The following is a 21,784-nucleotide window of genomic DNA, read 5'->3' as shown; positions in this document are numbered from 1 at the left end:
CCCTTCCCCCCCGCATCGCTCGCCCTTACAGCTAGTAAAAAGCCCTCCCACTTGTAAAAGTGATGGGGTTGTGGCCCCGTGCCCCCCCTCATTCCAGCACCCCTGATTGCAACCCACCTTAGCTTTAAAAACAGGCCTTTACCAGAGTTGATACCTCCGAGTGATTTTCTTCCATCTCTCTGTTTGAAAACTACCAGCTGGGGAGCGTCTGGATTTCTACCCTCAGTACTGATTTGATGGTGCTTTACAGAGGAATAAAAAAGAAAGCCCTGCCCTGCAAAATGTATAGTCCAATGGCCCATTTCTGCCGGCAGTAATTCCTCCACAGGGTGCCATAGAAGTCAGTAGGACTGCATGCCGGAGTCACGGTTTGTAGGATCCCAGAGTTGTCATGGCCTAGTGGCATGAGCACTGGACTGGGACTCCGGAGAAGTAGGGGTTCTGTTCCTGACTCTGCCACTGGTGTGCAGTGTGACCTTGAGCAAGGCACTTCACCCTGCCTGTTCCTCTATTTCCCCTCCTACACTTGTCTATTTAGATAGGAAACTCTTCAGGGCAATGAGGGTCTCTTGCAATGTATTTGTACAGCACCTAGTGCAATAAGGTCCCAGTCTTAGGTAGGGCCTCTAGGTGCGACTATTGTACAAAATAATAGGGCCCTAAATTAGGCCGTGGTGTCACAGGAGATGGTAATAGAGACCGGAGGGTGGGAGGAATGGGCGGTAAAGCTTCCAGCCATGAGTTCCTGTGATTGCGTTGGCCAGTGATGTGCATGTCCTTAGGGTCTCACGCAAGGTTATCTGATATTGTCGCTTTGAGCATCTGTTGGCTGAAAAATAGCTTTAATTTTCAAAATTACATTTCGCTGCTACTCTGCACTGTGTTTTAAAACCTGTTCTGAAATAGCCCCAGTGTTTTCATTGCTAATTGGCTCCTGGAATGAGATGCAGCAGCTCTGTTAGCTGCTCTTGCCCAGGCTCGCTGCGCACTCTTCCTGCCCGCGTTGTTCTGCCCTAGTCCATCAGGGTTTTATGCTTGGGCTTCGTTCATGCAGCCTTGGTATCTTTGAAATACTCACTATGGGGGAAGGGGAGGGTTTTTCCGAAGCAAATGGAGTATGGGCTGAAGGGACCACAGTGCCAGCTCTGAAGATCCAAGTCTTCTGTCCCTGGATTGCAGGGCAGGGGTGTGTAAGTGGAACAGCCACCATCTTGGCAGACATACCAGGGATTGAACCGGGGACTTCAAGGCATAGACTGAAATAGCTTGCGATAGGGAGCCAGGCTCTGTCGCTGGGGGCTGTACCAGGCTCCCACCCTCGGGGCATTGGGCACAGCGGGATGCATAACACCTGGATTGCACCATTTCCCCCCACACTGGTGGGACAAAGTGCCCCAAGGCTGCCCACCTCTAAAGGTGATAGGTAAGGCCCCACGGTCCATTATGGTCAATTTCACGGCCATAGGATTGGAAAATGGGTAAATTTCACATTTTCAGACGTTTAAATCTGAAATTTCAAGGTGTTGTAACCGTGGGGGTCCCAACCCAAAAGGGGATCAGGGGCGGTTGCAAACCTGTTATAGGGGAGTCACAAGATTGCCACCCTCACTTCTGTGCTGCCTTCAGAGCTGGACTCTGAAAGCAGGAACCGCAGAGCTTCCTGCAGCCGCAGGAGGTTCCCAGAGGTTGAGGTGGGTCTGATCTCCACACACCCCGCCCCCCCCCCCAGAGCAGCTGTGCAGGAGATGGACAAGTCCTGTCCCTCCCCTGCCCAGCTGGAGCTAGGAGCCCCCTTTCCTGGGATGCCCCCAGGAACAAGGGGACATCAGATTTCATGGGGAAGGGTTTATTTCACGGTCTGTGACATGTTTTTCACAGCTATGAAATTGGTAGGGCCCAATAGGGTAATTCTGCCCATTCAGACCCTAGCCTCTCTTCTGAGTGTCAGCGAAGGGGCAATTCTGATGGTTATACAGCATAGACAGGTGTCTACTAGGACCTAGAGTGAGACCATTAACCCGTTTGCCCTACACCATCAAACAGCCATCAGTGGGCCACTGGCGGTTTGTCTACACCGCAATTAAAAACCCAGGGCTGGCCCGAGCCAGCTGACAGGTTCGTGGGGCTCAGGCAAACGGGTGTTTAATTGCGGTGTAGATATTTGGGCTCGGGCCCAGGCTCTAGGACCCTGCAAGGCAGGAGGGTCCCAGAGCTCGGGGTTGCAGCCTGAACATCTACACCACAATTAAACAGCCCCTTAGCCTGAGCCCGTTGGCACAGGCCAGCCGTGGGGGTCTAATCAGAGTGTAGACATTCCCTTAAAATCAGTACCCATGTAGCCTGGACTTGAACCTGCAGGCCAAAGGTGAACGGCTTTGTAGCCAATTGGCCAAGCCCTTGGACTTTTCTCCCTTACGCTTTTTTCAGTATGAGATAAACTCAATGCAGTTTCTCTGCTGTTGATTATTCATCCACAAAGTCCCATGGAGATAAAGTGGTTGGTCGCATCAGTGACTTAGTTACTTACAAAAATGCACCTACCATGTTCTCTAGGAGCAAGTGCAAAAAAATACTACCACGCTATTCGCCCATCACAAGAAACTCAGGGCACTTTCCTGTCAAATCTTCCCCTCTGGAAAAAAGCCTGAGTACTATAGAGAGGCCTTGCAACTTGCCCTAACTGGCCTTGTCTTCCCTAGGGAAAAAAAGAGTGTTTGTAGAGAGTCAGACACTGTGCTGAAATGCAAGTGTGGACAAGGCTGGTGGAGTTCTAACCCATGTTAGCTGGTCGAGGACCCTCTACGACACACTGGCCTTTCACAGAATCATAGAATGTCAGGGTTGGAAGGGACCTCAGGAGGTATCTAGTCCAACCCCCTGCTCAAAGCAGGACCAATCCCCAATTTTTGGCCCAGATCCCTAAATGGCCCCCTCAAGGATTGAACTCACAACCCTGGGTTTAGCAGGCCAATGCTCAAACCACTGAGCTATTCCCTCCCCCCCTTTCAACACCCTGTCTAAACATGTTTCCCTAGTGGAGACGTGGCCGATGTCGGTCAGCTCTGGTTGGGGGACAAAGGGAGAAGCAAATTCCAGTGTGGGCATGTCTACGCTACAAAATGAAGTCAACGTACAGCCACTGCAGCCATTAAAGCGGTGCTGCTTCTGTGGGCGGTGCGTGTCCTCACCAGAAGCGCTTCCGCCAACTTAACTGTGTGGGGCATGGTGGGGCATTGACAGATGGAGCCTGCCTACCCCGCCCTGGGCTGAGAGCTGGAGCCATTTGCCCCCATATAAGTCAGTTGCTACAGCCACCCTCTCCCCCACCAAAACCAGTTCGTACTCTCCTCACCTTGGTGTGGGCCCCGCTGCTGTCCCTGATCCTCGTGGTCTGCTGCAGGAAGTCCTTAGTCGGCTCGGGCTGTCAGCTGTGAACAAGTGATGTAAGTAACACAGTGTCTACACAGACACTGCGTCACCCTAACATCGACCTAAGCGCTACGCCTCTCATGGAGATGGAGTTATTAAGTCGATGTAGTGGGCGACTTCCATTGGTGGGACGGGAGCTACATTTTAGTGTGGACACTTACAGAGTTACCTAACTGTAGTATAGACCAGGCCATTGCTAGACTCCGTTCCCCTTCTCTTCCCCCTCCCTGCCCCTTCCAGCCATACAGCTCAAGCAACTCAGCTGAGATGCACAGGGCCCAAACCATAAACAGCTTCTGGATCAACATCAACAGCTGGTGTTCAATCTGACAGCAAATGAGGAGCTTGAGCTATGGAGAGCACTGGGGTGCCCTGCTCCATGCATGCTCTGGCTGGCTTCTGCTCTAGCTGAAGTTACCAAATAATCTTCAGCTGCAAAACTGGGATCTGCCATTCTCCACAGAGAACACAGCTCCTCCCGTAAGGACAACGGTGGGAGTGGTAGGGTAGGCAGGGTGGAGGTGTGCTGTCCAATATTGGTCTGTGGCCAGTGGAGCCAAGAGAAGAAGGCTTGATAACAAAATGCTTGGGTATGTCGGAAGTGTTTGAGTGACATGACATTGACTGACCATATGCTCCAGCCTTCTTTGTGCCTCTTCTTTCTCCGTCACCTCTTTGTGTGAGGTTTTTAAACAGGGGGCTGGGTCTGATTCTGTGGTCTGCATGCAGGCAGAATGCCACTTGACTGCCTGTAGATCAGGGTCCCAGTGTACACCTTGGAGATGATTCATCTGCCCCCCTAACCAGTACATGGCACTCCTGTCTGTCATGTTACCTGTTTCAATGGGACAAATCTCCGTAAACAACTTGCAGTGAATAATTCTCCCACTGGTTGTTATGACTGACAGAAGCCAGAAATTGAAAACTTAACGGGACTGAAGAGAATATGGAAACTCCAGATGCATCCTGTGCTTGTTTCTCGCTGCATATTGCCACGCTGCTCGGACTGCTGAGATGTAATCTGGGCAGGGGCCGAGTCTTCATAGCTGCTTATAAAACCCCTAGCGCAGCACGGGCACGGTCTTAATAATAATTTCACACTCCGGATTCTATTCCTGTTCACATTCAGAAAGGAGAATTCCAGAAGATCAAGCGTTTAATGAATATATGGAAACGAAGGGCCCTTAATTCCCACTGGCTCGGCTGTGGCCATGTTGATAATGATGCTATGGGTATCGAACCCTGGACCTTCGACACCAGAAAATAGAGGACTCAGTCCTGATCTGCAGTCTTTGTGCTGTTTTATTGCTGGACCTTTGCACATAGCTCTGGCAAATGAGCCTTCTTCCTCTCTTCCAGCGCTCCTTGCTTATTTCAGTCTTGGGTCTGCAGCCCTCTGCCAGTTCAGGGGTGGACTCCCACATGTAACTTGCTCTTCTAGTCCTGGGTCCTCAGCACTGCCCAGATTTTCCTGATATTCAAAACCAAAATGGCCATTACTCACTGAGACCACGGTCCTGTTTTAAGACAGGGTCTCTTATAGGAGTTCCACCCCCCCAGCTGTTGCTCTTTTAATTTTTAAATAAGACCCCTCCCATGTGTAATAAAATGTACATGCAGCAGGTTAAAACTTGACCACAGAGGAGTGTGGCTCTCGTAGCGTGAGGACCAGAATAGAAATGGGGAAGATCATTAAAGATAAGAGTCATATAAATCATGCTTTGTTCTCGTGATGCGCTCGTTGCCATGGCACTGCCAAATGCTTTCAAAAAACCGATATGAATACGATATTTTGCACACAAATGGAAATGTCAAAAAACATCTTGAAATCCTAGCATCTCCAGAAGGAGAACCTCAAGCCGTCTCACTGTCGAAGATGGGAAAAGGAAGCAGATGGGTTTAGACTTCAGTGGGAAGATACAGAGGGTATATGGCATTGGATGGATTTTTGCTCAAAATCCCATCCCCCAACCCCATGCTGCTTAATGCCTTGCGTGAGATCTGGGTTCAAGCGTAGACTCTGGAATCCAACCTAATTTAATTTCTGAGCTGGTAGATGAAGGTTCCCAAAGCAAATGTTGTTGTTTGTTTTATTATTCTTTGTCTTCCAGTAGCACCGAGGGCCTCCATCAGAGTTTGGAGGCTTTGTACTAATAGACGGTGCCTTAAAAAGCAGTGTACCTAGACCAGACAACAGAAGTATGATCCCCATTTTACAGATGGGGAAATTGAGACACACAGGCCAGGGGCTTGCCCAAGGTCCCAGTCTGTAGTTGAGCTAGAAATTGAAACCAGGTCTCCTGAGTCCCAGTCCTGGGCCTTATCTACCAGCCATCTTTCCTGGCTGTATGACTCGGTCTCTGCTCTCAAAGCAGCACTTATAGGCACAATCTGGCTGAAGACCGTGCTTTTGCAGGAGATGTCCGGAATTAACTGGGATGTCCGCGTTCACCTTTAGCCATGAGTTGTGAGAAGGAGGGTTTCTAGTCGTGTGGGGAGGGAGAGGGTTATAGGAGCACCTTGACGGCTTCTCTTCCAACCCTGCTGCCAGGGGAGCCAACCCAGTGGTTTGGGAGCAATGCCCTGTGCAGCTCGCCAGGAGAGACCGGTTCTATTTCTGAGCTTACTCGTCATCTGGGAGAGCTGCAGCATACGGGGCTGGGAAGAGGGGACAGGGCCTTCTAGCCAGCTAAGGAGTCTGATCCAAAGCCCACTGAAGTCAATGGGATGCTTTACACTCACTTCAGCCAGCATTGAATGAGCCCTAAGGAACTGTTGTTGATTGGCTCTGCAAAGGGCTACGCCCTCCGTTCTCCTCAGCTGGGAAGCCTGATGGCCTTAAAGATAGAAGGGGGGTTACACTGGGAAATATCAGGGGGCTGGAGGAGCAGAAAGGGGCTTGAGTGCACAATGCTGCAATTGTAACGTGGTCATCTTGCAGTCTGCTCTCTAGTACACAGGCCTGATGTGTAAACTCTGCGGAATGCTGCCAGCCAAGGGAAAGCTGCATTACAGAGCCCAGTCACTGAAGATTTGGCACATGCTTCGGTCGCCAGGTCAGGGCTTGTGCATATGAATGGCAGCATTATTGATTGCCCTAAACCAGCATGAAGATACCCAGAGAGGAAATGGTAACGTTACCTTGTGCAACGGCTAATTGGCTTTAAACGCAGAAAAGAGTTTTAGGAGTTTTTTCCACTGACTCTTACGAAAAGATAAAGTCGTCTTCTTCTCTAGATCGCATGTATTTTGAACGGAGATGGGGGACATGCTGAAGAGGAGAGATCTGTATTTCCCTGACAGTCTGGAAGGTTTTTGTGTCCTATGCAGGGATGGTTAATGCTAACTTCCCTTGAAACCAAAGGTTCATTTCACTAGCTTTATTAATATTCATGGACTGTGGCACCCTCTGTCTGAGGATATCCAGGCACTTTACATACATTAATCAAAACCCATAAGAGATGGGAGATTTATTATCCCCAGTGTCACTGGGAAACTGAGGCTGCATCTTCACATTTGGGCACCTGAGATGAGTGGCCCAAATAACCGGCCTAATTGTCAGAAGTGTTGAAAAAGGGAGTTGGGGTTGCTCAGCACTACTGCTAGTCAGACTAGTTATTTAGGTGCCTACATGATCAGTTCAGGTGCCTACGTTTACTCCTCTGAGTTTGACAGTTAAGCCCTAAGTGAATTGCTCACCCACATCAAATCCCTGGCAGAGCCAGTATTAGAACCCAAGTTCTAGCCAAATGCCAGTCCCAACCCCACCCCTTGTGCTTGAACCAACGCATCACACTCTCTGGTAGCAGAGTTAGGCTAAAGAAAGTGGTGCATCTCTCTGTTGCTGATCTGTCTCGTCTGAGATTCTCCGTAGTGCCTGTATCCATCGTCTCCAGTCTGCATAGCGAGATCGCTAGTGGGTCTCAAGGAGTCATTCCTCTCTTCTAATTTCTTTGGGCCTCGTCAGAGAACAGTATGTGCTGATTAATTCAAAGCATCTGCTTCTGCAGGGGTTCCCAGGCTCTTTCACAGCATCACTTCCCACTCAGTCCCTCACCCTGGTCTTTCCCTGCTGGGCCTTAGAATCCTTTGCACATAACACCAGGGCATTTCAGTGGTGTTATTCCAGGAAACAGCGCAGTGATTTCTGGCAATTACCAGTCCAGAGCTGCTGAGCAAATCTTCCACACTGGAATGGCAGAGATGGGCAGTGAGACCTGGCTCTGTCTGAGTTTCATCGACTCTTCTTATCACTCTGGGATACATGGTGTCTCACTTACACTTGTGCACTCCCCTGGCAACCTGACTGGCACAGCGTTTCCTGAGTAATTCATTCATATGGCATGAGCAGAATTATTAGGAGCAATAAAAGCAAGTGCCTCTTAATGTAATTGATGCTGGGAATAGCTTCCTGAGGAGAGCTTTGCAATTAGCATCGCTATTAATTTTGCAAATGGCCATGCTGAGCCGCCACATAACTGATAGGAAACGCCAGGCACTCTTCATTTGCTAGCGTCCCAAGGAATCCCCTTTCGGAAGCATCTCCCCATTTCTGGAGAGGTGGATAATTCCTCCCATATGGTGTCAGTTGCCTGAAGACCTTGAGTGTCTTGCTTCTGCCTAGCAAGGTGGGCTTCCTTAAGCATTTTCCTTGATGGTTGGGAAAGCCAGTCCAAGCAGTTCCAGGGGTTTACCTCTCTCACCTGCTCTGCAATGCCAGCTTGCAAAGGGATGGGGAACAGGGACTGTGTCTACAACTAGGACTCCGTGTAATGTGGTTAATGTTGTTTGAGCCTTTTGTGAGCTTACATGGAATGAAAGTCACTTCTAGCGAGTGTGATTCTTGATGGGGTATGTGAGAGAAGTGCCTACAATTGGCCCATCTCCACGGCTCCGCCCACATCCTCAAAGGTATGTAGGTGTCTAGGTCCCACTGAGATCAATAGGAGCTAGGTGCCTAAATACCTTTTGAGGATCTGGTCCCTTCTCCCTGTGCTCTTCCTCCAGGTAGACAAAGGGAAGCAACATGGACAAACCCAGTTTCTTACTGTTCACTAAAGAACTAGTGATGGGAATCCCAATTTCAGAGGAAGCTGAGTGGAGATTTAATCAAAAGGCTTTAAGGCAAAAGGAACTATCCCAGCCCCCCAAAGCTTCTTAAGTCTGAGTGTGTTAATTTTCACTTTTCCTATGCTTGGCATAACTGGGGGTATAGGAAATGTTGCAGACCCAGCACGGGGAATTAATAAATCGGTGGCACTGCCAAAACAAAGCTAGAATCCCTTTGGGGAGTGCAGGGGAGTTCTGCCCATCAGACCCAAAAACCGCCTTACGTTCTTTTGCCAAGCCTATTGCCAGAAACCCCATTCTGTGCTTAGTTTTCATGTCAATTTCAGTTATTGTTTCTTTTCCCCCACAGGTATCTCACGAATTTGCCATTAACTTCAACCCCACCAACCCATTCTGTTCCGGTAAGTACATACGCGGGCCCAGACCTTTCCAGCGTGGGGACCTGTATTTGCTAACTATTAGTCTGCTTAGGACTTGTTACCTCCCCTGTGATGTCTTCCAAAGACCTGTTAACTTCATGCCCTGGACAGAGCAGTGTAGCAGGTCTTGACTAAGTCTTCAGTACAGCCTGTGTTCGAGCAGTGCAGCGTCCTGGAGGCTTATAGGACAAAGAGCACTGTGTACCTCCTGTACTTTTACAAGCCCTCTTGAAGTTGAAATTCACAGACCAGGGGCACAATATCCTAGGCACTTGTGCCAACATATGGAGTGTACCATCTAGGTAATATAGACCAAGGGCAGGTCTACTCTTAAAAGGCTGCGTCGGCACACCGGCAGCACTTATGTGAAGATGCTCTTACCCTGATGGGAGAGCGTCTCCCGCCAGCGTAATTAATCCACCTCCCTGAGAGGCGGTAGCTCTGTTGACAGGAGAAGCTCTTCCATCAAGGTAGCGCTGTCTACCTGGGGGGTTAGGTCGGTGTAACTACATCGCTCGTGGGTGTGGATTTTTCACACCCCTGTGTAGTGTTGTTATACTGATACAGATCTGCAGTGTAGACCTGGTCTACTAAATTGGATTAAAGTAATCTAATATCCAGGGTCCGCTTAACCCTTTGTGGGGTTAGCCCATGTGTCTCCATGGTGCACTTGTCATCATGGGTCAGTATTACTTCTGTTGTTATAGATGGGGAAAACCAAGGGTCCGTCTAAACTACCTGCCGGATCGGTGGGTAGTGATCGATCTATCGGGGATCAATTTATCGCGTCTAGCGTAGACGCGATAAATTGATCCTCAATCGCTCTGCCATCGACTCCTGTACTTCACTGTGGCGAGAGGCGGAAGTGCAGTCGACGCCGCACCGTGAGGACACAAGGTAAGTCGACCTAAGATTCGTCGACTTCAGCTATGCTATTCTCATAGCTGAGGTTGCGTATCTTAGGTCGATTTCCCCCACACACACTCCCCCCAGTGTAGATCAGGAACAAGGCAAAGAGAGGCAAAGTGACTTGGCCCACGGTCGCCTGGAACTCGAACTCTGCCTCCTCCCTGAGGCCTTGCCGACAGGCAGGCATACTGGCAGGGATGGGAGGATGGAGATAACGACCTAACAAGACTGACAGTCCTGATTCTGTAGGCTGGAGAGAGGAAAGATGGTCCAGTGATTAGGGCACCAGTCTGGTACTCAAGGGACCCAGGTTCAATTCCTGGGTCTGCCACAGACTGCCCTGGGCAAGTCACTTAATCTTTTGGTTTCCTCAGGTTTCAGAGTAGCAGCTGTGTTAGTCTGTATCCGTAAAAAGAAAAGGAGGACTTGTGGCACCTTAGAGACTAACAAATTTATTTGAGCATAAGCTTTCGTGAGCTACAGCTGTTAAATTTGTTAAATAAATTTGTTAGTCTCTAAGGTGCCACAAGTCCTCCTTTTCTTTTTTTGTTTCCCCAGTTTCCCATCTGATAATGGGATAATCTGATAACAGCACCGCCCTCCCTCCTGGGGATACATAATGAGACTGTGGTGGTCAGATAAGTAATGGGGGACAGATAAGTACCTTCAACAGATGTTGCTGGACAGTGACGTTAATAATTGTAACTCTGCAGAACCACGGTGCCAGGGTCCTCCATAAACCTCCTGCTCTAGTGTAGCCTTTTATCAGACTGTTAAACCAGTACTAAACGTTTAGTTTAAATAGGAATACACTTCTCTGATTGGTAAACAGAGCAATGCAAGATACTATGCGCTAGTTGCATGTCTGTGCAGATGCACAGAATAATGGTTGAAATACTATTTGACACACATGTTTGGGTGGCACACGTCCTTTTTTACCTCTTGGTAATGACATAATAAATCTTAGGTTGCCATATCATGCCCTATCTTCTCTTCATGATAAATTATCTTAAATCAAACCGGGGGGGGGGGGGGGGATGAATTTCCCTGGAAATGAAGCATCTGAAGATAGCACAGATCTGATTGAGCGTGGGTGGTGGTGATTGCATTCTACAGGAGTTCCATTCACAGATGAACATTCCTATCTGCAAGAAAGAGCTGGCTGGGAATGTTTCAGCAGGAACCATGAAATAGTTTACATTGTCATCAGTAGGCTTCAGATTCAACACCTATCTCAGAGGAATCTCTGGACCTAAGGTCCTTGCTATACGCCGGGCTATATGTGCAGACTCAGACAGCACTGTACTGGGTCATGTTCAGACAGTTCTCTTTCTATTCGGAAGTGGATATCAAATTTGTTCTGTGGAAAGAGCCAAATTATGTCAAATTATGCCGTTATACTACCCTTGAAGCACAGCGGAGTTAACAGTGGGATGCTTTCACAAACATCAAAGGGAAGAATAGGACGCTAAACCTTTCATTCGTAAAATGAGAGAAAATGGTGCGGGGCCCCTTAGAACTACTGTTGTATTTTTCCTCTTTGGTCATTTTTGCATGGAATTACCCAGTTTACACATACAATCACAGTAATTCTGTGCATAAATTAGGTGCACAATTGAATACCAAAGTTTTATATTTTAAAAAGGGGGTTAGTGTCACCATTGGGGTTAAGTGTTAACACCTCCATTGAAATGAACAGGGCAATTCAGACCTCTCAGAGCTATTATTGCAGACTCAGGCAGGTACCGCAGCATCCATTCTGCTCCGTGCACCCTTGGAAGGTTTTCTTGGCAGTCATAGCAACATATTTGGTAAGATGAAAGCTTGCCAAAACTTACTTAGAACTGCAGAGGGCTCGGGGGTCTCCCCCCACTGTATTACAGGTGGGATTTTCAAGAGCGTCTAAGTGACTCAGAAGCACAAGTTCCATTGACTTTGATGAGAGTTGAGAGCCTGAGTCACTTAGGCGCTCTTGAAAATCCCATCCTAAAATAGACACTTAGACCCAGATCCTGCAACTTCTTGCATGCAGGCAGATTGCTGTGCTTAAGGGGGAGCCCTGTCGACTCCAATAATTCTCCAGGCAAGTCACAGCGGCCCTCATGCACGCAAGTGGTTGCAGAGTAGGGGTTTTACTGATAGCTGAAATTATGCATACAGCAGCTGGGCCCACCATGACTGTACTGCAATACTTTACCCCTTGGAATCAGCTATATTCAAACACAAGAACGGCCAGACTGGGTCAGACCAAAGGTCCATCTAGCCCAGTATCCTGTCTTCTGACAGCGGCCAATGCCAGGTGCCCCAAAGGGAATGAACAGAACAGGGAATCACTAAGTGATCCAACCCCCGCCCCGCCACCCCACCCCATTCTTTAGAGCCGAAGCCTTAACCCGTCAGTAAGAAGGGGAGAGAAAATTATTAGTTCCAGTTGATATTTATTCTGTCTTCAAAATCTCTGTGTGTGTGTGTGTGTGTTCAGAGGCAGATAGATATAACTTTTGCATGAGTGTACTTTAAAAGAGAGATGAAGGGATGGGAAAGAATGGAGCTGAGAGTTCAGGACACAGCTGGAAATTGAACCTCTCAGTGCAGCCACATTCAAATCTTGCATCTGTGCAAAGACTTTGGCGGAGGCTGGTCTCCTAGGTGATCAGAGCACAGATAACCCTCCAGGGAATCGGGGTCATGCTGTTCCGGTCAGGCTGGAAGGCATTGCCATCAGCTAGTGGTCTGAGGCTGCAGGCATGCAATAGCCTGTGTGTTTCCTTTTTGTGTGTCTTTACTCCTAGATATTGTGTGTCTTTACTCCTAGATATCCTGAGCAATGTGACGTTCGTTTGTCCAAGCAGCTTGGATTCCTGCTTCCCGCCCCGGCCACAGAGTTGGGCGTTGCACGTTAGCAGAGCATTGAGTTTAAAGCCACATTCTGTCCTCTGATGTGTGTGGGTGGCTCCCTTTTGAAATGCCAGCTCCCTTTGCTCCCATGTTGCAGAGCAGAATTTGGCCTCGTTATTTCAGAAGTGAGGAACTTATTTAAAAAAAAACATTTTTCTCGGCTACCTAAGCCAACAAGAGAGAATGCAGTAACTTCAGAGCCAGCCACCCCCAAGCCACTTGCATAACCCAAGCTTGTAAATCTGCTGCCAACAATAGAAGTCCCCTGCAAGCTGGTGGGAGAGTTCAGATAATGGACGTGGTAGGGATAGACCAATGTAATCCTTATCAGATGATCACCCATGGCAAACAGTCAATAAGGCGTCTGCTCCAGGGATGGATTATTTCCTTGTGTAGCCTGAGCTGAGACAGTCCTGTATCCCTAGTCTAACTTGCTGACCGGCATGTACATACCTGAGCAGGGCTATCAGTAACGAAAGCAAAAGAGCCTCCTCTAACACTTTCAGAACTTCAGTGAAACTTCTTGGTTCAAGTTTCCATTCAGACTGTTCCTCTGAGTGTGGCTTCTCTCCACTCCTTTCCCTGCTTTATGGCTGCCTCAGTTTTTTCTTGGGCATGGTGAGATTCTTTAAGGGCATTTATTTGTGCTTCTGCTCAGGCAGGTTCTTCACATGGCTTGGTATATTTCCAAAAAACAAAAGGAAGCCCTATCTGAATTCAGGCATTAGAAACTCTTTCTCTCTTAACCACAAGGGCTCAGGTGTCTGCTGGAAAAGGTTTGTCGAAGCCAAAGGCATTTGAAGCCTTGTTTTCTGAAGTTCTGAGCATCCACAACTCCAGAGGAAGCCAGCAGGTGGTTTCAAGAAACACTGGTGGTAGACTGTATGGCCCAGTGGTTAGGGCACTGGACTAGAACCCAGGAGACCTAGTGTCTACTCCTGATTCAGCCACTGACCTCGACTAACTTCACCTCTCTGTGTCTGTTTCCGTTACCACTTCTTGCCTGTCTGTTTGACTGGTCGGGTATAGTGCTGTTTGTATGGTCTCTCGCAGAAGTGGGCTCAGATCTCTGGTGGGGCTACAAGATGCTACTGTAAGATAAGTAGCAAAGTGAAATTTTGCTTTAGTGATCTCAAGCTTCTGCCCATTGTATCTGAAATTCATTTTGATGTGTATGTAGAAGGTTACTGCAAGGAGCCGGCCTGGAGGCTGTCTAGTTAATGTCTGGTTTGTCTGGTTCTCTTGAAGGAGTGGAAGGCATTGTCCAAGCATACTCAGCCTGTCTGCCTCACATACGCTTCTACGGACCAACCAACTTCTCTCCCATTGTCAATCACGTGGCTCGGTTTGCTGCCCAGGCTACCCATCAGGAGTTTGCAGCGGTAAGTTAACAAGCGTCTGTCGTTTTATCTGTATCCCTGCCTTGGCTTGGAATTTCAAAGCAAGACTCATTAAGCTTACCATCTTTTTATCTCCTCGAGGGCACAGGATCATAGAAGTGCAAGATAAAAAAGACCTATTTGATAACTTAATCCGTCCCTTGCAGGCACAGGCTGTGGTCCCTTGGTAGAGGATGTATCAGATGTCAGTGATATGTACCATGCTTGATCTAAGCCAACAGGCCAGTCACTAGCTCTGTTTAAAAGCTGAGGGGATGTCTCACTGGTAAAGGCATGGAACAGCTATATCTAGGGAAGAAGTAATTTCAGATACCGTATGTTTAAACACTGTTGGTTTTAGTAAGACCCGCTGCTGCAGGTTCATGACAAAGGCAGATACAATGACAAAGGCATTGATATCATGGAATTCGGAGTTTGAGGTTCTGTTCGGGGACTTATAGCCTCTGTCACTGCAACCGTGGAGCATCTTGTAGGCACCATGGAATTAACCTCCATGCCCCTGGATGGTAAGGAAGTGGTGTTCTCTCCATAATACAGATGGGGAACTGAGGCACAAGGACATTAAGCAACTCGCCCAAACGCACAGGAAATCAGTGGCTGAGCCAAGAATTGAACCCAGGTCTCCCGAGCCCCAGTTTAGTAACCCCAGGGGCCATCCTTCTTCCTCTTGTGCCACGTGTGTTTTCAGGCGAGTGAAGAGATGCGGTTTATCCTAGGTACTTATCTCACTATTATAGTGTCTGAGAACCCCTGTGAGGCAGTGCTTTTATCCCCATTGCCAGCGGGGGACCTGAGACACAGAGAGGCCCAGTGTCTTGGCCATGGTCTGTACCAGAGCAAGGAGCTCGGCCTGGGTCTCCAAAACCCCAGGCTGGGCACTGCAACCACTGGACCAGGCCTCTGATCGACTTTTTTTTTTTCCCGGTGCCCTTACCACACTGGCAAACAACTGTGTGATTTATTTATTGACATAATACAGTTTGAGTCATTTCCTAGGTTAAACTCCGTGGGCGAGGTTTGGGAAAGCAGTCAGTGTCAGTGTTAATTTTTGCTCCCATTAAAAGTTAGTGGGAGTCAGTGGGAAATGCATTAATTGCTACAGCTTACGGACGATGAGTATGTATGGCCCACGGATAGGATACGCCGAAAGAATGATTCATCTAAAATAAGGAACTCTACTATTTCCCCGTGCCCCTCGTTTTAATAGATGTCTTTCAAACACAAGTGCTCCAGCTGCACTGTGATGAGCATAACAGGCAGGAGAGGAGGAGACGATAGAATGCAGGGTGGGAGGGCTAATGCTGTTTGATACAAAGCCCGTCTTTGCAGGTGTAGAACAGTGTTTCGTGTCTGGGAGCTTGGCTTTCGGGCTCCTGTGTTGTGTTCAGTGGTTTTGGAAACACAAGCAAGCAGACTGGCAAATGGGTTGCGACTGAGGGCTTGTCTTCACTGGACATCTTTACCATGAGTTAATGGGTTGCTGCGCATTTGGTCAAGGCTGCAAACATTTCTTCTTTACTCTGGGGATCAGCCATATAGGACAACCCTAGAATCCCAACTTGAGGCTGACCGCCATTAATTACATCAAGGCAAAAGCCTTGTCTACACTAGGATTTTGCCGTGAGGTAGCAATCTTGATGTCTTCACTGCAGAAAAGGCCTGAGTCACAATCTGTGTCCCAGTTCCCCTTGCTCCAAGGGGGGTGTGTGTGTGTTGGGGTTCTGGGAGGTAAAGTACCCAGCGCCTGCTTTATACCTGGTACATTCCCTGGAGCACTGGCCGCATGCATGCGGAGTCAGATGAATTTAGCAGCCCCACCAGGGCTGCTCTCCTTTCCACTGCTACCCCCAGCATGGGTAGCCAGCCCAGGGGAGTAAGGGGCTCCTTATGTCTCCTGACTACTATTTCAGTGCACAGGATGGGCTACAACCTGGCCCATGATGAGTTAAAGCCACTCAGTTTGATTGTTGCGAAGCTTACAACAACTTGCCTGGCAGATCGGGTGGCCTGCAGGGAGGGTAGATTATTTTATTGATTTGGCATTTGGGGGTGGAATGGGGAGGATATCTGAACTTTTCATGGCTGCTGTGGTTTCAGTGCCAAGTCCTGGGGTACCCGGAAAATGTAGGTTGAAGGAGCTGTGACTCTCGGGGGGGGGTGGTGAATAATCCGCACCTCTGAGCATGGTAGCAATGCCACCGCATAGTGCAGATACAGCTAAGTCAACGGAAGAATGCTTCCATGGACCTAGCTGCCATTGCTCAGGGAGGGGGTGTTCCTACAGTGATGGAAAACCCCCTTCCATTGGTATAGGATGTAACTACGCTATGGGGTTAATCGGCATAGCTACAGCACCATAGCTATAGTCCCCCGAGTGTAGACATGACATCAGCTTCCTTTCCAGGCCATGTACAATTTAAGCTGACTTGAGAAATGGGGAAGAAAAGATCCGTACAATTAATAACATAAGACCTGCAAGGCATCTTGTTGTTGCTTTTAAAACAAAAATGTCTCCTGCATCTGTCTTACACTGGTCTTACCTCTGCTGTCCTGTAGATGGCTGGAGTACTAGTAAGATCATGATGTAACAATTGGAACCTGAGCAATTGGAGAGAGAGGAAATTCTTATTCAGATGGGTTTTTAAACTCTTTGGTTTATTTAGCTCCAACACACAACTAACAGTTAGGAGGAAAATCTTTGTTAAAGATTCAGCATCCTCACTCTTCCAGTTAAGGGCAGAAAAGGCTCCCACTCCAGTTCTCTGGGTCTTCCAGGGAAGACTTGATATACCAAAGGTGAAAAGCAATCAACAAAGAAAACTTTAGTTTTATAACACAGTTCAGGTCTTCAGATGTCCTAAAGAAGCCACAAAGAGGGAACAACCTGTTTATTTCCTTTGCAAGGAAATTCCACTTAACAGTACACTCAATATGTACAGATCGCTGCTCAATAGCCAAGACGTTTGTGTCTCGAAGGGTATGTCTACACTACAAAATTAGGTTGATTTTATAGAAGTCTATTTTTAGGAAGCAATTTTATACAGTTGATTGTGTGTTTCCCCACTGAATGCATTAAGTCGGCGGAGTGCGTCCACAGTACCGTGGCAAGCGTTGACTTTTGGAGCGGTGCACTGCGGGTAGCTAACCCACAGTTCCCACACTCTCCGCTGCCCATTGGAATTCTGGGTTGAGCTCCCAATGCCTGATGGGGCAAAAACATGGTTGCGGGTGGTTCTGGGTACATGTCGTCAGTCACCCCTCCCTCCCTCTGTGAAAGCAATGGCAGACAATCATTTTGCGCCCTTTTTCCCGGATTGCCCGTGCAGACGCCATAGCACGGCAAGCATGGAGCCCAGTCAGCTCACCGCTGCAGTTCTGAGTATTGTAAACACCTCGCGCGTTATCCTGCAGTTTGTGCAGAACCTGCAAAAGCAAGCGAGCAGAGCAGGATCTAAAGCCTGCAGTAGGGGGCAGGAATCCCAGTCTCCAATCTCAGGGGCTTCAGAAAGAGTTGTCTTTCCTGACTAGGTCTCAAAGAGCTGGACATTGTTCTAGCAAGTCCTAGACCAAGGATTCAGCAGGGGCAGGTTGAGAGCCCTCCACTCCTGGGGAAGTTTCACTCTGAGCCCCTAGGGCTAGACAAGAAGCGGCAGGTGTTTTCCCACTCCTTTTCCCCCTCTGTCCCTTTCCCCCAGTTTCTTTACTTCCCTTCTCCCCACCTCTCTCTTACTCGCTGTAAGAATCATACAAGGACCACGGTTAAAAAGTGAAAGGAAAAGTCAGCGAAACCAATATTCCCATTGTTATTGCGGCTTGCTGTGTGCTCCACCATATCTGTGAGAGTAAGGGGGAGACGTTTAAGGCTGGGTGGGAGGTTGAGGAAAATCGCCCGGCGGCCAACTACGCACAGCCAGACACCAGGGCTGTTAGAAAAGCACAGCTGGGCGCCCTGCGTATCAGAGACGCTTTGAAAACCAGTTTCATGACTGGCCAGGGTATGGTGTGACAGTTCTGTTTGTGTCTCCTTGATGAAAACCCACCCCCTTGGTTGACTCTGCTTCCCTGTAAGCCAACCGCCCTCCCCTCTTCGATCACCGCTTTCAGAGGCAATAAAGTCATTATTGTTTCAAAATCCTGCATTCTTTATTAATTCGTCACACAAATAGCGGGAAAACTCGCAAGGTAGTCCGGGGGGGGATGGGGGGGGAGGAGGAGGGAAGCACCAGGTGGGGTGGTGGATGATGGGAGGAGGGAAGCACAAGGCCACACAACTGTTCAAAACTTATTGAATGCCAGCCTTCTGTTGTTTGGGCAATCCGCTGGGGTGGAGTGGCTAGGTGCCCGTAGCCTCCCTCCCCGCGTTCTTGGGCATCTGGGTGAGGAGGATATGGAACTTGGGGAGGAGGGCAGGCGGTTATACAGGGGCTGCAGTGGCGGTCTGTGCTCCTGCTGCCTTTCCTGCCGCTCCACCAGACCCCTGAGCATGTCAGTCTGCTCCCCCATTAGCCTCAGCATTGCATCCTGCCTCCTCTCATCACGCTCCTTTAACGCAGGGATCGGCAACCTGCGGCATGCATGCCGATTTTTGTTCCGTTCACCTGGCCGCCGGCCCCGCTCAGCCCAGCCCGGGGTTCCGTCCATGCCTTTGGAGATTTTGGCATATATATTGGCATTTCGTCTTTTGGAACGGAGTTCTGCCTGCATGGATTCTTCTCCCCAGATAGCGATCGGATCCAATACCTCCCGTTCTGTCCATGCTGATGAGCTCGCCACGCTGGCCAAACAGGAAATGAAATTCAAAAGTTCCCGGGGCTTTTCCTGACTAGCTGGCTAGTGCATCTGAGTTTACAGTGTTGTCCAGAGCAGTCACAATGGAGCATTCTGGGATAGCTCCCAGAGGCCAATACCGTCAAATTGCGTCCACAGTACCTCAAATCCAGAACACCGATGTCGATTTTAGCGCTACCCCCCTTGCCAAGGTGGAGTACAGAAACCGGTTTTAAGAGCCCTTTACATCAACAAAACCGGGTTGGTTGTGTGGACGGATTTAGTTTTAATTCGACCTAATGCAGCTAAATTTGACGTAATCGCATACTGTAGACCAGGCCTAACTCTGCTGATTTTGACGTGGTCTGTGATCAAAAGTGAACCTTGAGCTGAGGGACAAGTTTTTTAAAAAATCCCTGTAAAGTCAGAAAAATATTTGACATCTTTATTTACAGTTTTTTAAGTCATGTGGGCAAACTGCCGATTCTGTGCCAGCAACCCAGTTCCAAAATGATGCTTCAAGCCACTCTACAATCCCGGAAGTCCTGGTTAATTAGCCCATCAGACTGTTTACACAACGTGCCAAAAAGCTGCTTGTTATCTCTAAGGATGGCCCTTGTGACTCCGCTCTGTTTCATTAACCGGTGAGGTTCTGTCTCGTTCTGGAGAGACTGTACCAGGATGTTAGCAGTGGTTTATGAGGCCAGGTTTTGCAGGTTACTTTCTGTTTAAGCAGGTAGGAAGGAAGGGCTCAGAGGAACATGGTAATTTAAAGAGACTCATGCAGCTGAAATAAAATAATGGCCTAAAAGGGAGGGAATCGCAGGACTGCAAGCGGATGGGTGTGAACCAGTTTCTAATGCACTGGAATCCCACGCTTGTTCTCAGACTGAACTATCCTGTGCACCAAGAAGAACTTCGGGGCTCCTAGGTGCTTCAGGTCAATCTAGTCTGATATCCAGTAGTGGTCCTGTCCCAGGGTGCCTGTGCCACAAGGGAAGTTGAGCCCAGCCCCATCTGACACTAATCAGCTGATGCTATGAGGCCAGGGACCAGGTGAGGGCTGAAGATGACCCAGTCCTCATAAGACTCCAGTGAGATGGAAATCTGCATGGGGCAGGGGAGCTTCAGGAGAACAGACCCATAAAGGGGGCTCGCCCCACCGGCTAGGCGAACGACCTGGCTGGGATACCTGCTACTGTGTAGGCACCAGCAGAAGCTTCTGGGGAAGAGACCTTAGGAGAGATGAGGTAGCAGGGCCTGGTTCACCTGTTTCGATTAATGTTTTGAACTGTTTTGTTGGAGCAATAAATGCATCCCTGGGGCAAGGGACTCAACAACTGACATGGGTGGGAACTTCACTGGATGCGCTGGCTGGTGAGTGGGCCCGCCCCTTACATAGGAGTGGGGAGACAGTGCTATACATTGTCACTGGGTACGATCCCCACTAGAGCATCTCCTCCTAGCTGCTCTGGGGATTAGCTCCTTCCTCGTCCAACACATCCTTCTGCCACCCATTTGGGCGCTCAGCCGCCTCTCTCACTCTGTGTTACTCAGGGAGCTCTGTCTTCATAGCTTGGCCCTCCAGCCAGGTCAATGTGCTTTTTCAATTCCAGGGGTTGTTCGTCTTTCCATCCAAAATGGCTGACTTCTCCCTCACTGCCCTGTTTGTGCCACTTCCCCAGTGTTTGGTAGAGGAACCCAGGCCCACCCTCTACTCTGGGTTCCAGCTCAGGAACCCTCTAATAAGGGCCAAAGTCTGCAATGTCCCACTTTGCTGTCGTTTCCCTGAGCCTTTCCTACACCACCGGTCTCAGGCTTTTGCTCCACCACCCTTCTCGATATACCCTTCCTTCAGGGCCTGGAACCCTGGGGGTTTCTACACTCCCCCTGGGTTTCCTTCCTTCCTTGTCTAGCATCCAGAGCATGGCTGCAGGCTCTTTCACTGCAGCCCCCATTTCCGCTGTTGACTTCCTGGCTTTCTACAACATAGGAACGGCCAGACTGGGTCACACCAAAGGTCCATCCAGCCCTGGATCCTGTCTTCCAACAGTGGCCAATGCCAGGTAATTCAGAAGGAATGAACAGAACAGGGAATCATTAAGTGATCCATCCCCTGTCGCCCATTCCCAGTGTCTGGCAAACAGAGGCTGGGGACACCATCCCTGCCCATCCTGGCTAATAGCCATTGATGGACCTATCCTCCATGAACTTATCTAGTTCTTTTTTGAACCCTGTTATAGTCTTGGCCTTCACAACATCCTCTGGCAAGGAGTTCCACAAGTTGGCTGCGCGTTGTGTGAAGAAATACTTCCTTTTGTTTGTTTAAAACCAGCTGTCTATTAATGTCATTTGTTGACCCCTAGTTCTCCTGTTAGAAGAAGGAGTAAATAACACTTCCTTATTTACTTTCTCCACACCAGTCATGATTTTATAGACCTCTATCATATGCCCCCCCCTTAGTCATCTCTTTTCCAAGCTGAACAGTCCCAGTCTTCTTAATCTCTCCTCCTATGGAAGCGGTTCCATACCCCTAATCATTTTTGTTGCCCTTTTCTGTACCTTTTCCAGTTTCAATATTTCTTAAATAGTCCCACGTGTTCCTTCTCAGCTGGGCTCCATCATCAGTCCAGGGTTACTGAGCCCACTTAATTCCCCTAAGGTGTAGCCTATCCACTTAATTGGCCCCTTCTCAGCCTTGTTAACCCTTCCTACACTAGGGTGGGGGGGGCACACCCCATCACACATGCGCATATCAACATGCATTACAGCTGTCAAACACAGGCCCCATGGGCTGTGCTGGGGCCAGCCTGTGTGGTGTGTTGATGTAGCCTGTATGACCTGTTCTGTACAGAGCCTCGGCTTTCGTTTGCAAATATCGTTTGTAGCCTT

At 48.8% G+C, this 21,784-nt stretch overlaps 1 protein-coding gene across 2 annotated transcripts in view; it reads left to right on the top strand.

The window, feature by feature from the left end:
* CPNE2 (copine 2) overlaps positions 1–21,784 on the top strand; it is a 160,942-nt gene that overhangs the window by 113,891 nt on the left and 25,267 nt on the right. For both annotated transcript variants that reach the window (XM_048816708.2, XM_048816707.2), the window contains exons 13-14: positions 8,849–8,900; positions 13,974–14,107. In XM_048816708.2, the coding sequence (XP_048672665.1) occupies positions 8,849–8,900; positions 13,974–14,107 (186 nt within the window). The remainder of the gene's footprint in view (positions 1–8,848; positions 8,901–13,973; positions 14,108–21,784) is intronic.

This window comes from Caretta caretta, chromosome 12, assembly GCF_965140235.1.
Source record: "Caretta caretta isolate rCarCar2 chromosome 12, rCarCar1.hap1, whole genome shotgun sequence".
Lineage (NCBI taxonomy): Eukaryota > Metazoa > Chordata > Testudines > Cheloniidae > Caretta > Caretta caretta.
Note: the sequence above shows the minus strand (reverse complement) of the source record. Positions and strands in the feature narration are given on the sequence as shown.